At 36.1% G+C, this 13,068-nt stretch overlaps 1 protein-coding gene across 8 annotated transcripts in view; it reads left to right on the plus strand.

The window, feature by feature from the left end:
- zfh2 (Zn finger homeodomain 2) overlaps nt 1–13,068 on the plus strand; it is a 66,411-nt gene that overhangs the window by 30,661 nt on the left and 22,682 nt on the right. For all 8 annotated transcript variants that reach the window (XR_006246430.2, XR_006246431.2, XR_011443585.1 and 5 more), the window contains 2 exons: nt 4,127–4,308; nt 5,687–7,300. Coding sequence is in view for 5 of the 8 variants with exons in the window: in XM_043213593.2 (XP_043069528.1) it covers nt 4,127–4,308; nt 5,687–7,300 (1,796 nt within the window). In the remaining 3 variants the exon portion in view is untranslated. The remainder of the gene's footprint in view (nt 1–4,126; nt 4,309–5,686; nt 7,301–13,068) is intronic.

Below are 13,068 nucleotides of genomic sequence, written 5' to 3' on the forward strand. Positions count from 1 at the left end.
CTGCTAGTTACTGTAGGAGTCTTAATGACCAATCCTTAATCCAATAACGGATCTCATCAATTACTCCAGACCCTACATTCTTTAAAAAACCTAATCATCCTGTTAATAATCATAACAATATGGATATTGATATGCAAGAGGGTATTGTGGAGCAGAGCGGTATCTCTTACAGTTTCTGAGATCCACGGACGGATCTGCTGTTTGTTCTGGGCAAGAATTTATGTACTTTATGGGGTCGGAGATGATTCCTTCCTTATGTTACATACATACTCTAAGAGTACCGCGTATAAAAAACCCAAGCATCTATCCAAAAAAAATACCAAAGTTGGTATTTTTACCAAATACCAGTTCCGATCGTATAATTATATGGAAGCTATAGGATATAGACAGCCGATCTTAATTAAATTTGTTAGGTCGGATCAATTGGCAAAAAATATAATCTGTAGAAAGTTTAAACCTTCCATCTCCAAAAACACGACAGTCCTATCCATCGAAAGCCAACACTAAAATAATTACAACATAGGTTATAATACCATCTGCAAGGGTATAAAAAACGCAAAAATTAAAAGCGGGACAAAAGCAGTTTCAAGTGAATATGAAATATGAATTTGATCGAATATGAATATGAATATGAATAAGTTTTTGAAAATGAACTCCTGTGTTCGCTTTCAAGAAAATTGGATATATGACTAGGGGAATGAAAACATATAAAAATGATTTCGGAACAATCAGTTAATCAATTTGCGAGAAATTGACATCACCTACTTTAGGAACACTGATTTTAGAAAAACGCATTGCAAAGTTATCCGGCTAATATGTATTACGTCACTCTGACATGAGTATACAAATTAATGTATAGCTTCGAAAATTTATTCTATTTAATTTATTTATCGGATTGAGTTCACATTTAAAACCAAAGTTTTATTGGGTCGTAAGCTACCATTAAACAATCAAAAATAACAAATTATTTTTTTCTTATTTCTAAACCTTTTTATACCTGAGGGTATTATAATTTTGTCCAAAAGTGTGCAACGCAGTGAAGGAGACATCTACGACCCTATAAAGTATATATATTCTTGATCAGGATCTCCTCCTGAGTTGATATGAGCATGTCCGTCTGTCTGTTTCTACGCAAACTAGTCTCTCAGTATTAAAGCTATCGACTTGAAACTTTGCACACACCCTTTTTTCCTTTGCATGCAGTATATAAGTCGCAGCATAAGCACGCAGTTTTAAAAGTAAGAGAGTTCAAATTTGACATGAGAGCTATTTTTGGCAAAACATTACGACATGAAAAATTTAATAAGGATCAGCCGACTATATCCTATAGCTGCCATATAACTGAACGATCGGAAATGACCCAACTTTCGTGTTTTTGAAGATAGAAAGCTGGAACTTTGTACAGATTATATTTTTGGTCAGTTAATCCGACCTACCAAATTTTATAACGCTCGGCTGACTATATCTTAAGCAAACATATAACTGAACGATCGGGAATGGTATTTGGTAAAACACCAACTTTGGAAGCTTGAAATTTTTTATACTCTTGCGGGGGTATTATAATTTTGGTCAAAAGTGCGCAACGCAGTGAAGGAGACATATAGGGTCCCCGACCCTATAAAGTATGTATATTATTGATCAGGATAACCTCCTGAGTTGATATAACCATGTCCGTCTGTCTGTTTATACGCGAGTAAGCTTATGAGAAGTTGGCTTTACTTTCTTGTTGTTTTATTATACCCTTGCAGAGGGTATTCTAATTTTGGTCAAAAGTGTGCAACGCAGTGAAGGAGACATCTCAGACCCTATAAAGTATATATATTCTTGATCAGGATCACCTCCTGAGTTGATATGAGCATGTCCGTCTGTCCGTCTGTCTGTCTGTATGTTTCTACGCAAACTAGTCTCTCAGTTTTAAAGCTATCGTCTTAAAACCTTGCACACACCCTACTTTCCTTTGCACGCAGAATGTAAGTCGGAACGGCCCGGACCGATTATATCCTATAGCTGCCATATAACTGATTGATCGGAAATTCTATTTTTATACCCTTGCAGAGGGTATTATAATTTTGTCAAAAAGTGTGCAACGCAGTGAAGGAGACATCTCCGACCCTATAAAGTATATATATTCTTGATCAAGATCGCCTCCTGAGTTGATATGAGCATGTCCGTCTGTCCTTCTGTCTGTCTGTCTGTCCGTATCTACGCGAACTAGTCTCTCAGTTTTGAAGCTATCGTCTTGAAACTTTGCACACACCCTTCTTTCCTTTGCACGCAGTATATATTTTGGCCAGTTGATCCAACCTACCAAATTTCATTAGGATCGGCCGACTATATCCTATAGCTGCCATATAACTGAACGATCGGAAATGACCCAACTTTTGTGTTTTTGAAGATAGAAGTTTGGGACATTATTAGGTTCGGTTTTTGTATTATAATAAATTGGGTTATATTATCATATTCTCATAAGGATCGGCCAACTATATTCGATGTTTGCGATATATATCCGGTTTTAACTGCAAGGGTATATCAACTTCGGCTCTGCCCGAAGTTAGCTTTCCTTTCTTGTTTTTTGTCGCACTGTGTTATCGGTAACCACTTCAAACTTAAAAGAAAAAAAACATTTTTTTCCGAAAAAAAACCTTTTTTTTTAATTCATTTACGAGAAATTATTATCAAAAAATATAAATATTTAATTATATTTGTTTCCTTTCTTGTTTTTTTTTCCCCCCCCCTTATTACTTTTCTTGGGAGCTTAAGGCCTCTACAAGGGTTCTCCACCTAACTTTATTTGGCGCTGTCTGTTTTTATCGTGTCCCAGCTGATGTATTTCCCGGGCTGCTTCTAGGAGTGCTGTACGGCGCCAGGTCATCTTTTTGGGCGACCCAATCACTGCATTTTCTTCATTTCTCCTTCAAACTGCGCCAGTCTGGTTGATTCCATTAAAGTCTTCACGTTCCATTGTCCAATTTGTGTCCGTTTCGATGTGCGAATGGTCCGGTCCGTCCACGGATTGGGGGGGAGGTTGGTTACTTCTCTTGTATTGGTTTCGTTAATCAATTGTTTTTCAGTCGATCCGGTGATTAGCCAGGTGCGACCAATCCCAGAGGTGGGGCTGCCACCTGTCGATCTGTGGGAGTACCGTTTTTCGACATCACATGTTTAGTAGCATCGGAAAAGAGTCCACTAAGCATAATGATGGCGAAAAACTTTGGAGGTCATGATTGACATGAGTGGGGTTCGAACCCACGACCCCACGCTTAGCGTGCAGCTACACTACCCACTAGGCTATGGGGCCCCTCCCATAGCCCCTCCCATTCTATAACTCCGGTGTTTTTAGAGTTAAAGAGTTCGTATTTCGTACGAATGCTATTTTTAACATATACGACCCAGCAAATTTCATAAGGATCGGCCAACTATATCCTATAGCTGCCATATAACTGAACGATCGGAATTGACGTAACTTTCGTGTTATAAAAAGTTGGAATTTCGTACAGATTCTATTTTTGGTCAGTTGATCCGACCTACCAAACCTGGTAAAAATACCAACTTTTGTATATTACAAATAGAAGTTTGAGTCTTTTTTTTAAGATTTTTTATTGTAATAAATTGGTTACATTATGATATTCTTATAATGATCGGCCCATTACGTCCGATTTTTGCGATATATATCCGGTTTTACCTGCAAGGGTATATAAACTTCGGCTCCGCCCAAAGTTAGCTTTCCTTTCTAGTTTTTCATTAATCTAGGAAATCAGTGAGGTTTTACATTTTATAGACTGATTCGGAATTTCTGTTCGGGACAGGAAAAAAAGTGGCTTAACTAACAAAAATTAAATCAATTGTGCTGATTTCTTTTAATAAATTTTACTCTCAGCTGACCGTCCTCAATTGTCACAATTTGATGATGACGGTTGGGTCTTTTATTCAGAGAACAGATTCCCCTATTAGATTAGGATCATTAGTATTTCTGGCACTTATTTGTATGCCGGTACTAAAATAATGATGAGATAACTATATTGCAAAGTCAATGATATCAATTTAGCACTACTTTATTTTTGTACCGTTTTTTACAGGAAACAAATATTTAATACCGCTAAATATTGCAATATATTTTTTATTACAGCTGCGAAATGCTCCTTAATTCAGCTCGCTTAAATAGCAGCGTTCAAATGTCTACGCGTAATTCATGCAAGACTCTTAAATGCCCTCAGTGTAATTGGCACTACAAATATCAGGAGACACTAGAGATTCATATGAGAGAAAAACATCCCGACGGGGAGAGCGCTTGCGGATATTGTCTAGCAGGTAAATATTTTAATTTAATTATTTTAAATTCCGTTGGTGTGTAAAAGTATAATCAAAGTATGAGAACTTTCAAATATGTCAGAATGGTATTTGCACCTCCGAATCTGAGTCCCATTAGTGTTCAACGAGTAATTTAACCGTTTTGATCCAAAATTTTTGGGTCGGATTCTAGTTCTAATGATTCTAATGATAATTACATATATCAAAATTTTGTTTTTGAATATTTTAATTTTTTATACCCTTGCAGAGGGTATTATAATTTTGTCCAAAACTGTGCAACGCAGTAAAGGAGACATCTCCGACCCTATAAAGTATATAAATTCTGGATCAGGATCACCTCCTGAGTTGATATGAGCATGTCTGTCTGTACGTCTGTCTGTCTGTTTCTACGCGAACTAGTCTCTCAGTTTTAAAGCTATTGACTTAAAACTTTGCACACACCTTAATTCCTTTGCACGCAGTATATAATCCGGAACGTCTATATCCTATAGCTGCCATATAACTGATTGATCGGAAATGGTATAACTTTGGTGTTTTTAGAGTTAAAGAGTTCAATACATGCGAGCTATTTTTGGCAAAGTATTACGACGTGCCGAATTTCATAACGATCGGCCGACTATATCTTATAGCTGCCATATAACTGAACGATCGGAAATGGTTTTTGGTAGAAATACCAACTTTGGTATTTTTGAAGATAGAAGCTTGGAACTTTTTTTTTATATACAAATTAGTTGTTTTATTATGATATTCTCATAAGGATCGGCCCTTGCAAGATTTTGTCTGCCCTTGCAGATATTTTAATTATACCAGAGGGTATTCATTTTGTTCTGAACCTTTTGTAAAAATACCAACTTTTGAAGATAGAAGTTTTTTTGAAGTAGAAGATTGGGACTTCTTTAATTTTTTTTATTGTAATTAATTGGTTATTTTACGATATTCTCATAATGGTCGGCCAACTATATCCGACTTTGTGATATAAAACCGGTTTTAACTGCAAGGGTATATCAACTTCGGCTCTGCCCGAAGTTAGCTTTCCTTTCTTGGTTGAAAAACTATAAATTTTTTGTTATTAGCTGTTTTGTTATAATAGTAACACCAATTAGCGATAGCTTAATATACAATTTTTGTTTCGATTCTAGTGTAATTGTCTACAGTTCTAAAAAAATAAAATTCTCGGGAAATCCACATCTTTGAATTTTTACCTCTCTAGGAAAATATCATTAGCATTCTGAGGCCTGTTGTGAAAATTTTAAAAAATTAAGCTTTTAAGCTTTTAGGAAGTTAATCCAAATGTTCTCAAAAACCGTATGAAGTTTTTGTTTTCATTTAATCTTTTCTTATATTATTGTCAATTTTTTTTGCATTATTTTTATTTTAGGACAGCAGCATCCCCGACTTGCACGTGGGGAGTCGTATTCTTGTGGCTATAAGCCGTACCGATGTGAAATTTGCAACTACTCGACGACCACCAAAGGAAATTTATCTATACATATGCAGTCGGACAAGCATTTAAACAATATGCAGGAACTTAACAGTTCGCAAAATATGGTGGCTGCTGCCGCTGCGGCATCTGCGACAGGAAAATTTATGCTAACTAGCACAACGTCTCAATCAACTGGTACTGTTACTTCTAGTACCAGCGGGTCGGGTAGCGCTAGCACACATTGTGGCTCAATTTCGAGTGGAGCTAGCAGCAACATAGGAAGCACCGTTTCCATTAATCCCAATGTAGCTGGACCAGGATTAATAAATCCTGGTGTTAATGTAGGAAGCAGTGTCAATTCCAAGCCAAAACCATCATTTCGTTGCGATATTTGCAGCTATGAAACATCTGTTGCCCGTAATTTGCGCATACATATGACTAGTGAAAAACATACGCACAACATGGCAGTTCTTCAAAATAACATTAAACATATTCAAGCATTGAACTTTTTGCAACAACAAAATACCAGTGGTAATACTTCAGGCTCGAATTCGGGAAATAGCTTCTTGCCTGAGGTTGCATTAGCTGATTTGGCATATAATCAAGCACTAATGATTCAGCTTTTACATCAACAACAGAACCAGCAGACTTCCAACCCAAAACCATCCCCTGGATCCTCTCCAGTTAGTACACCAGAACCATTTTCTTTTTCACCGAAGTTAATAAAAATGGGCTTGGGTTTTGGTACTGCAATGAATATGGGCCTTGGAATACCAATTGGGACCAACCACGCAAATGAAGTAGCCATTGATTCGACGAGTGATTTTAATTCGTTGACAAAACCTGAGATGTGGCCTTCCGCATACTATAGTTGTTTAATATGCGAATGTTTCAGTACCAATAACTTGGAAGATCTAAATCAGCATTTGTTGGTAGATAGAACTCGTCATTCTTCTAGCGCATCTTCTGATATAATGGTTATCCACAACAACAACTATATCTGTCGTCTGTGTAATTATAAAACAAATCTCAAGGCCAATTTCCAACTTCACAGTAAGACAGATAAGCATTTGCAAAAGCTTAACTTTATTAACCATATAAGGGAAGGCGGACCTAGGAATGAAATAAAACTTCAGTATCAGCAACATGTAGCAAATGTGGTCCAAATTAAATGCAACTGCTGTGATTTCCACACAAATTCCATTCAGAAACTATCTCTTCATACCCAACAGATGCGCCATGAAACGATGCGAATGATATTCCAGCATCTTCTTTATGTAGCCCAACAGAGTCAAATGCTTAAAGATTCTTTTGAGCCTGGAGCAGATGTTCGACAATGTCCCAGTCCGAATGAAGATCATCCGCCTCTGCAAGAAACTGAGAAACTTCTTCTCTGTCAGCTCTGCAATTTTTCAGCTAAGAATCTCCATGCGATGATACAGCATGTTAAGGGGATAAGGCATATGCAAGTAGAACAGTTCATGTGCTTTCAACGACGTAGTGAAAACCAAGAGATACCTGGATTAAGCGAAGTATTCAAAGTGACCGAATGGACTCGTAATACTGAAGGTAGGATACAAAAATCTTTAAATAAACTTAATAGTTAAGATAAACTTAACAAAAGATAAACTTATTGTTGCGCTGCAGTTTTAAAAATTTTTAAAGAGTTAATTTTTAAAGTTAAGATCGCACCTATACTTAAATGAAAAATATCGATATACATAAATGGAAAATATTGATATATATAAATCGAAAATATATACCCAGATGCTTATCTTCAAAAACACTTATTTCAGTGTTCTTAAAGCTATATGATTCAGTCGGCTTATCCTTATGAAATTATATAATATAATAATAATAATAATATATACTTTATAAAGTAGGAGGTGTCTCCTTCACAGCCCTGGGCACTTCTGACCGAAATGTTCAGCCCTCTGAGTTTATATATTCTTGATCAACATCAACAGCCGTGTCGATATATCCGTATCCATACAGACTAAAAAAGATAGAAATATCCCATTTTTACCTTAGGCTCTTAAGGTACTCCTTCTCTCGCCCCCCATCTTAACTGTGTTGTAGCGCTAGTTCGAAAAAATTGTTATTATTAATTTCATTATACCCTTGCAAAGGGTACTAAAATTTTGGTCAAAAGTGTGCAACGCAGTGAAGGAGACATCTCCGACCCTATAAAGTATATATATTCTTGATCAGGATCACCTCCTGAGTTGATATGAGCATGTCCGTCTGTCCGTCTGTGTGTCCGTTTCTACGCGAACTAGTCTCTCAGTTTTAAAGCTATCGTCTTAAAACTTTGCACACACCCTTCTTTCCTTTGCACGCAGTATATAAGTCGGAACGGCCGGGATCGGCCGACTATATCCTATAGCTGCCATATAACTGATTGATCGGAAATGGTATAACTTTGGTGTTTTTATACCTTTGCAGAGGGTATTATAATTTTGGTCAAAAGTGTGCAACGCAGTGAAGGAGACATCTCCGACCCTATAAAGTATATATATTCTTGATCAGGATCACCTCCTGAGTTGATATGAGCATGTCCGTCTGTCCGTCTGTCCGTCTGTCTGTCTGTTTCTACGCGAACTAGTCTCTTATCTTTAAAGCTATCGACTTGAATCTTTGCACACACCCTTCTTTCCTTTGCACGCAGTATATAAGTCGGAACGGCCGGGATCGGCCGACTATATCCTATAGCTGCCATATAACTGATTGATCGGAAATGGTATAACTTTGGTGTTTTTATACCCTTGCAGAGGGTATTATAATTTTGGTCAAAAGTGTGCAACGCAGTGAAGGAGACATCTCCGACCCTATAAAGTATATATATTCTTGATCAGGATCACCTCCTGAGTTGATATGAGCATGTCCGTCTGTCCGTCTGTCCGTCTGTCTGTCTGTTTCTACGCGAACTAGTCTCTTATCTTTAAAGCTATCGACTTGAATCTTAGCACACACCCTTCTTTTTTTTGCATGCATATAACTGATTATATGCCATATAACTGATTAAACGGAAATGCTACATACTTTTATATAATGTATTTTGTATATTTTGTATATATTTTGCTAGATAATTTTGTAGGTCTTATAGCTACTATATTACTGAACGATCCGAAATGGTACATGATATTTGGTAAAAATTCAAACTTTCGTTTAAACTGCAAGGGTATATCAACTTCGGCTCCACCCGAATCAAACTTTCCTTTCTTGATTTTTTATGTTATGGCTTCCTAAAATATTGGCAAAGCTTTACAGAGCCAAGGTTTGGCAGGGATTCAAGGGGAGTTCGAGATATAAATGACTGAAAATAAGTCATAAAACCAGTTTCCCGACTATATTATACCTGATACAAATTTTTGTTGCATACTTTTGCTGTTTGCAATTTTTGTTTCATTACTTTTGCCATACTACCGGTTCAGGAGAGAAGCGGACTAAAAAGTCTATGTATAACTCCTCCAAAAGTTATCCGATTTGGCTGCTTTTTGATTTGTAGGTGTAGTTTGGCCATTGGAACAGTTTTCTATCAAAACATTAACGAACTGGCACTAACACTGGTTTTGTGTTGGCACTAACACACAAACTTGATACTCTTCGGGACCCACGCGTTGAAAGGGTCGGAGTTGTCTCTTTAACTGCGTTGCACACTTTTGACCAAAATTATAATATCCTCTGCAGGACAGCATAGTGGTTATAGAATGCGTTTAATTATGTGTGGAGTTAATTTTTTCGGTTCTTTGGACCGGGAAGCTTTTTTTGTGATATGTTAACAATAAAAGTCAAACATAAAAAAAAAATTTTTTAATTTACGCATAGCGTATATTGAAAAGTTTGTGATTTTTTTTTCATACATTTTAAAAAGTAAAAATGTATTATGATGCTTTTATTTCGATTCATTTCATATGTAAGGTAGAATATAAATTAAAAAATATGTATACCAATATTCACACATTCATACAGAAATATCCTGCAAATGATCTTCAAAAACCATGATACACACGCACAATATAACTACAACACATTGTATAACACAGCTCGTTCTTTCGTAACTCATCATTAAGCACTGATTTCGGTTCAATTTCTTTGCTTCACTCTTCGATAATAATCGTCTTTGCCCCTGAGTCTTCCCCTTACCCATCCTCAAGTAAATTCTTCTTTTCCTTTTCCCTCTTTTTTTTTGTAGCAACTTATATGCGTTGTGCGATTTATACGCTGACGCTGACCCTCAAGGAAATTATTACAAATTACTTAAGAATGCAAAAACGATTATGTGTATCCATCGAATTTGCAATTAGTGACGTGCACACTTTACTTCAAGCCAGCTTTAACCTTAGCCTCCAGTTCAGACGATGAATCGTGGGCAGATTCAGGGTAGTCTTTCTTTTCTTGGGTTCGATGCCTACATTCAGAGAAAGAAACACATACACTCCAGTAAGATTCCCCTATCAGATACTCAGCACCATGCCGGACTGCACCGCAGGTATAGCACCTAACCACAAAGCATCGAGCAAGCAAGAAACGCGCAGAGACACAACAAACAGTTGGTACACCGCCGTTGTTTCATACAGCACCGCACCAACAAACTTGCTCATTCCAACGCCACATCAATCTGAAGGCAGACCGGATTGCTGCACACCCTTATCACCCCATCCTTTATACCATTCCACCAACAACTCTCACCCCCACTCATACCCTCGCCCACTCGTCTTTAGAAGTTGATAATTGCGTATGCTTCTCCGCACAAATTCAGGGTGTTTCGGGCTTATATGCAAAACATAAAATGCTTGCAAAGGCAGACAATGAGAACATAAACATATTCTTCGTCTTGCCCGCTCAAATTTCCTTTAGCATTCTTTTCATTGACCTATCAAAGGAATCTTTAAAGTCGTTATGCATGAGCATTTAAGAAGATGCTAAAACTATGTCTAGGTAAATTAATTTTGTTTTTATATTTGCTAGTTGTATATATATGTATTTTAAAATTGCTAACCTATACAATTTAAATTGCTGAAAATATTTTTTAAATATAATGTACATATCAGGGTAATATTTTAAAAATTACTTTGTAATGATTACTTATCGATTTTTAATTTTTTAAATCAAGACTAATAATTATTTTTGAGAAAAAAAATAAAAATCACAAATAATCATTAAGCTTGAGCAAAAAAAATAAAACTCAAAAATAATGATTATTCGTGATTTTTATTTTTTTTGCTCAAAATAAAACTCTCCAAGCAACAACTTTTGATCCTTTAAGGATATTGCCAATATTGTCCTATGTCCTTATAAAGGATCAAAAGTTGTTGCTTGGTGAGTTTTGCCAATATTGTCCTATGTCCTTATAAAGGATCAAAAGTTGTTGCTTGGTGAGTTTTATTATAAGGTTTAGTGTTATATACCTATATTGCTTTTTTTTGTTACATAAATGTACTTAATTAAGGGTTAGAACTATTCTTTTTCGTTTTATTATTATTTTTTGTTTTTGTATAATATATCAGCTTTGTTTGTGTATACATAGATCGTTAATCTTAAAATTTAATTCATTTGATAATGATTTGATTCGATACAAAAGAAAAATAATAAAAGCAAACCAAAATTTTTAGCAAGGCTATTTTTTATAACGTTGCAGAGCTTATTAAAATTTTGATCTGACTTTGAGTTATAAAAGCGTGAAACATAAAATGCTTGCAAAGGTACACAATGAGAACATAAAAAGAAAGTAATGCTAACTTCGGGCGGAGCCGAAGTTGATATACTCTTGCAGTTGAAATAGGATATATATCGCAAACATCGGATATAGTTGGCCGATTCTTATGAGAATATCATAATAAAACCAATTTATTAAAATACAAAATCTAAAAAAAAGTCCCAAGCTTCTATCTCCAAATATACCAAAAATAGAATCTGTACGAAGTTCCAACTTTCTATTTTCAAAAACACGAAAGTTGGGTCATTTCATTTACATATATGGCAGCTATAGTTGGCCGATCCTTATTTGGTAGGTCGTATTATTTTCCCAAAAATAGCATTCATAAAAAGAGTATTTTGGTTTCCGCTTATTTATATTGGAGATTAGGACCACCTCCGGATTTTATATAAGCATGTCAGTTTACCTGTTCGTCCGCTTCTACGCGAACTCGTCTCTTAGTTTTAAAGCTATCGACTTGAAACTTTACACAAATCCTTCCTTTTTAAATAGAATTCTGATAACGAAGTATATCCGATCATAACTATATCAACTTGGGCTCTGCCCGAAGTTACCTTTTCTTTCTTGTTTTTTACCCGGTACTTGTAGAGTACAGGGTATATTGTAGTCGTGTGAATGTATGTAACATGGAGAAGTAAATTAACATAACATATGTATATATATTCTTGATTAGCATCAACAGACGAGTCGATAAAGCCATGTCTGTCTTTCCGCCCGGCCGTAAGAACGCGTGGATCTCAGAGACTGGATAGGATTTGGCCATAGAGCCTTCTACAATACCCACGCAGTTCAAGTTTGTGTCAAAATTTTGCCGCGCCCCCTCCCGCCTACAAAAATGGCATAAATTGCAATTTCTGTAGCGCCAGTTTAGGAAGGTTTTTTGAAAAACTTTGGATGCCATAATATTTCTATGATTAATATATGTATATCTGAAAAAACACATTGCATCCAAATCGGCCAATTTTAAATGCCAAGATCTCACAGATTATAAAAGCCTTGGCATTTGGGATCGTATGGAGTTTTTATCGTTGAAGTTTTCCCCAAAATAAAATTCTGGTGTTTGTGCCAGTTTGTTAATATTTCTGGAAAATGTATTTATGCCAAACTGTTTCAATGGCTAGTCTACAGTGTAGACTCTACACCACGGGTGTCCAGTCCCATTGCTCTCGGTGCTCCTTTGTTGTTGGAATTGCTCTTTCATATGAGAAACGAAATTTCATATACGTGTGTTCCTCCCAGCATAGGCAAAGCCCAAATACAAAAAAATTTTTTCGTGTTTTCCCTATTCTCCTCAATCGTGCTAATCCGAACGCATTTTGTTGTTGGATTGCCGAAAACTTATCCCTGCAAGAAATTCATTCTTGCTTTTCTTTCAGCCAAAATGGTCGACTTGAAGCGATGAATTTCTTCTTTGCAGAACATTTTTAAAGTAAAAAGTTAGGCATTTATTGGCATAGTATAATAATAAACTGTTGTGAAAAATATAGGGCCTATTTATGATTGCTATAATAAAATGTATTTTTATACCCTTGCAGAGGGTATTATAATTTTGTCCAAAAGTGTGCAACGCAGTAAAGGAGACATCTCCGACCCTATAAAGTATATATATTCTTGATCA

Source organism: Drosophila bipectinata, chromosome 4, assembly GCF_030179905.1.
Source record: "Drosophila bipectinata strain 14024-0381.07 chromosome 4, DbipHiC1v2, whole genome shotgun sequence".
In the NCBI taxonomy this organism is placed as follows: domain Eukaryota; kingdom Metazoa; phylum Arthropoda; class Insecta; order Diptera; family Drosophilidae; genus Drosophila; species Drosophila bipectinata.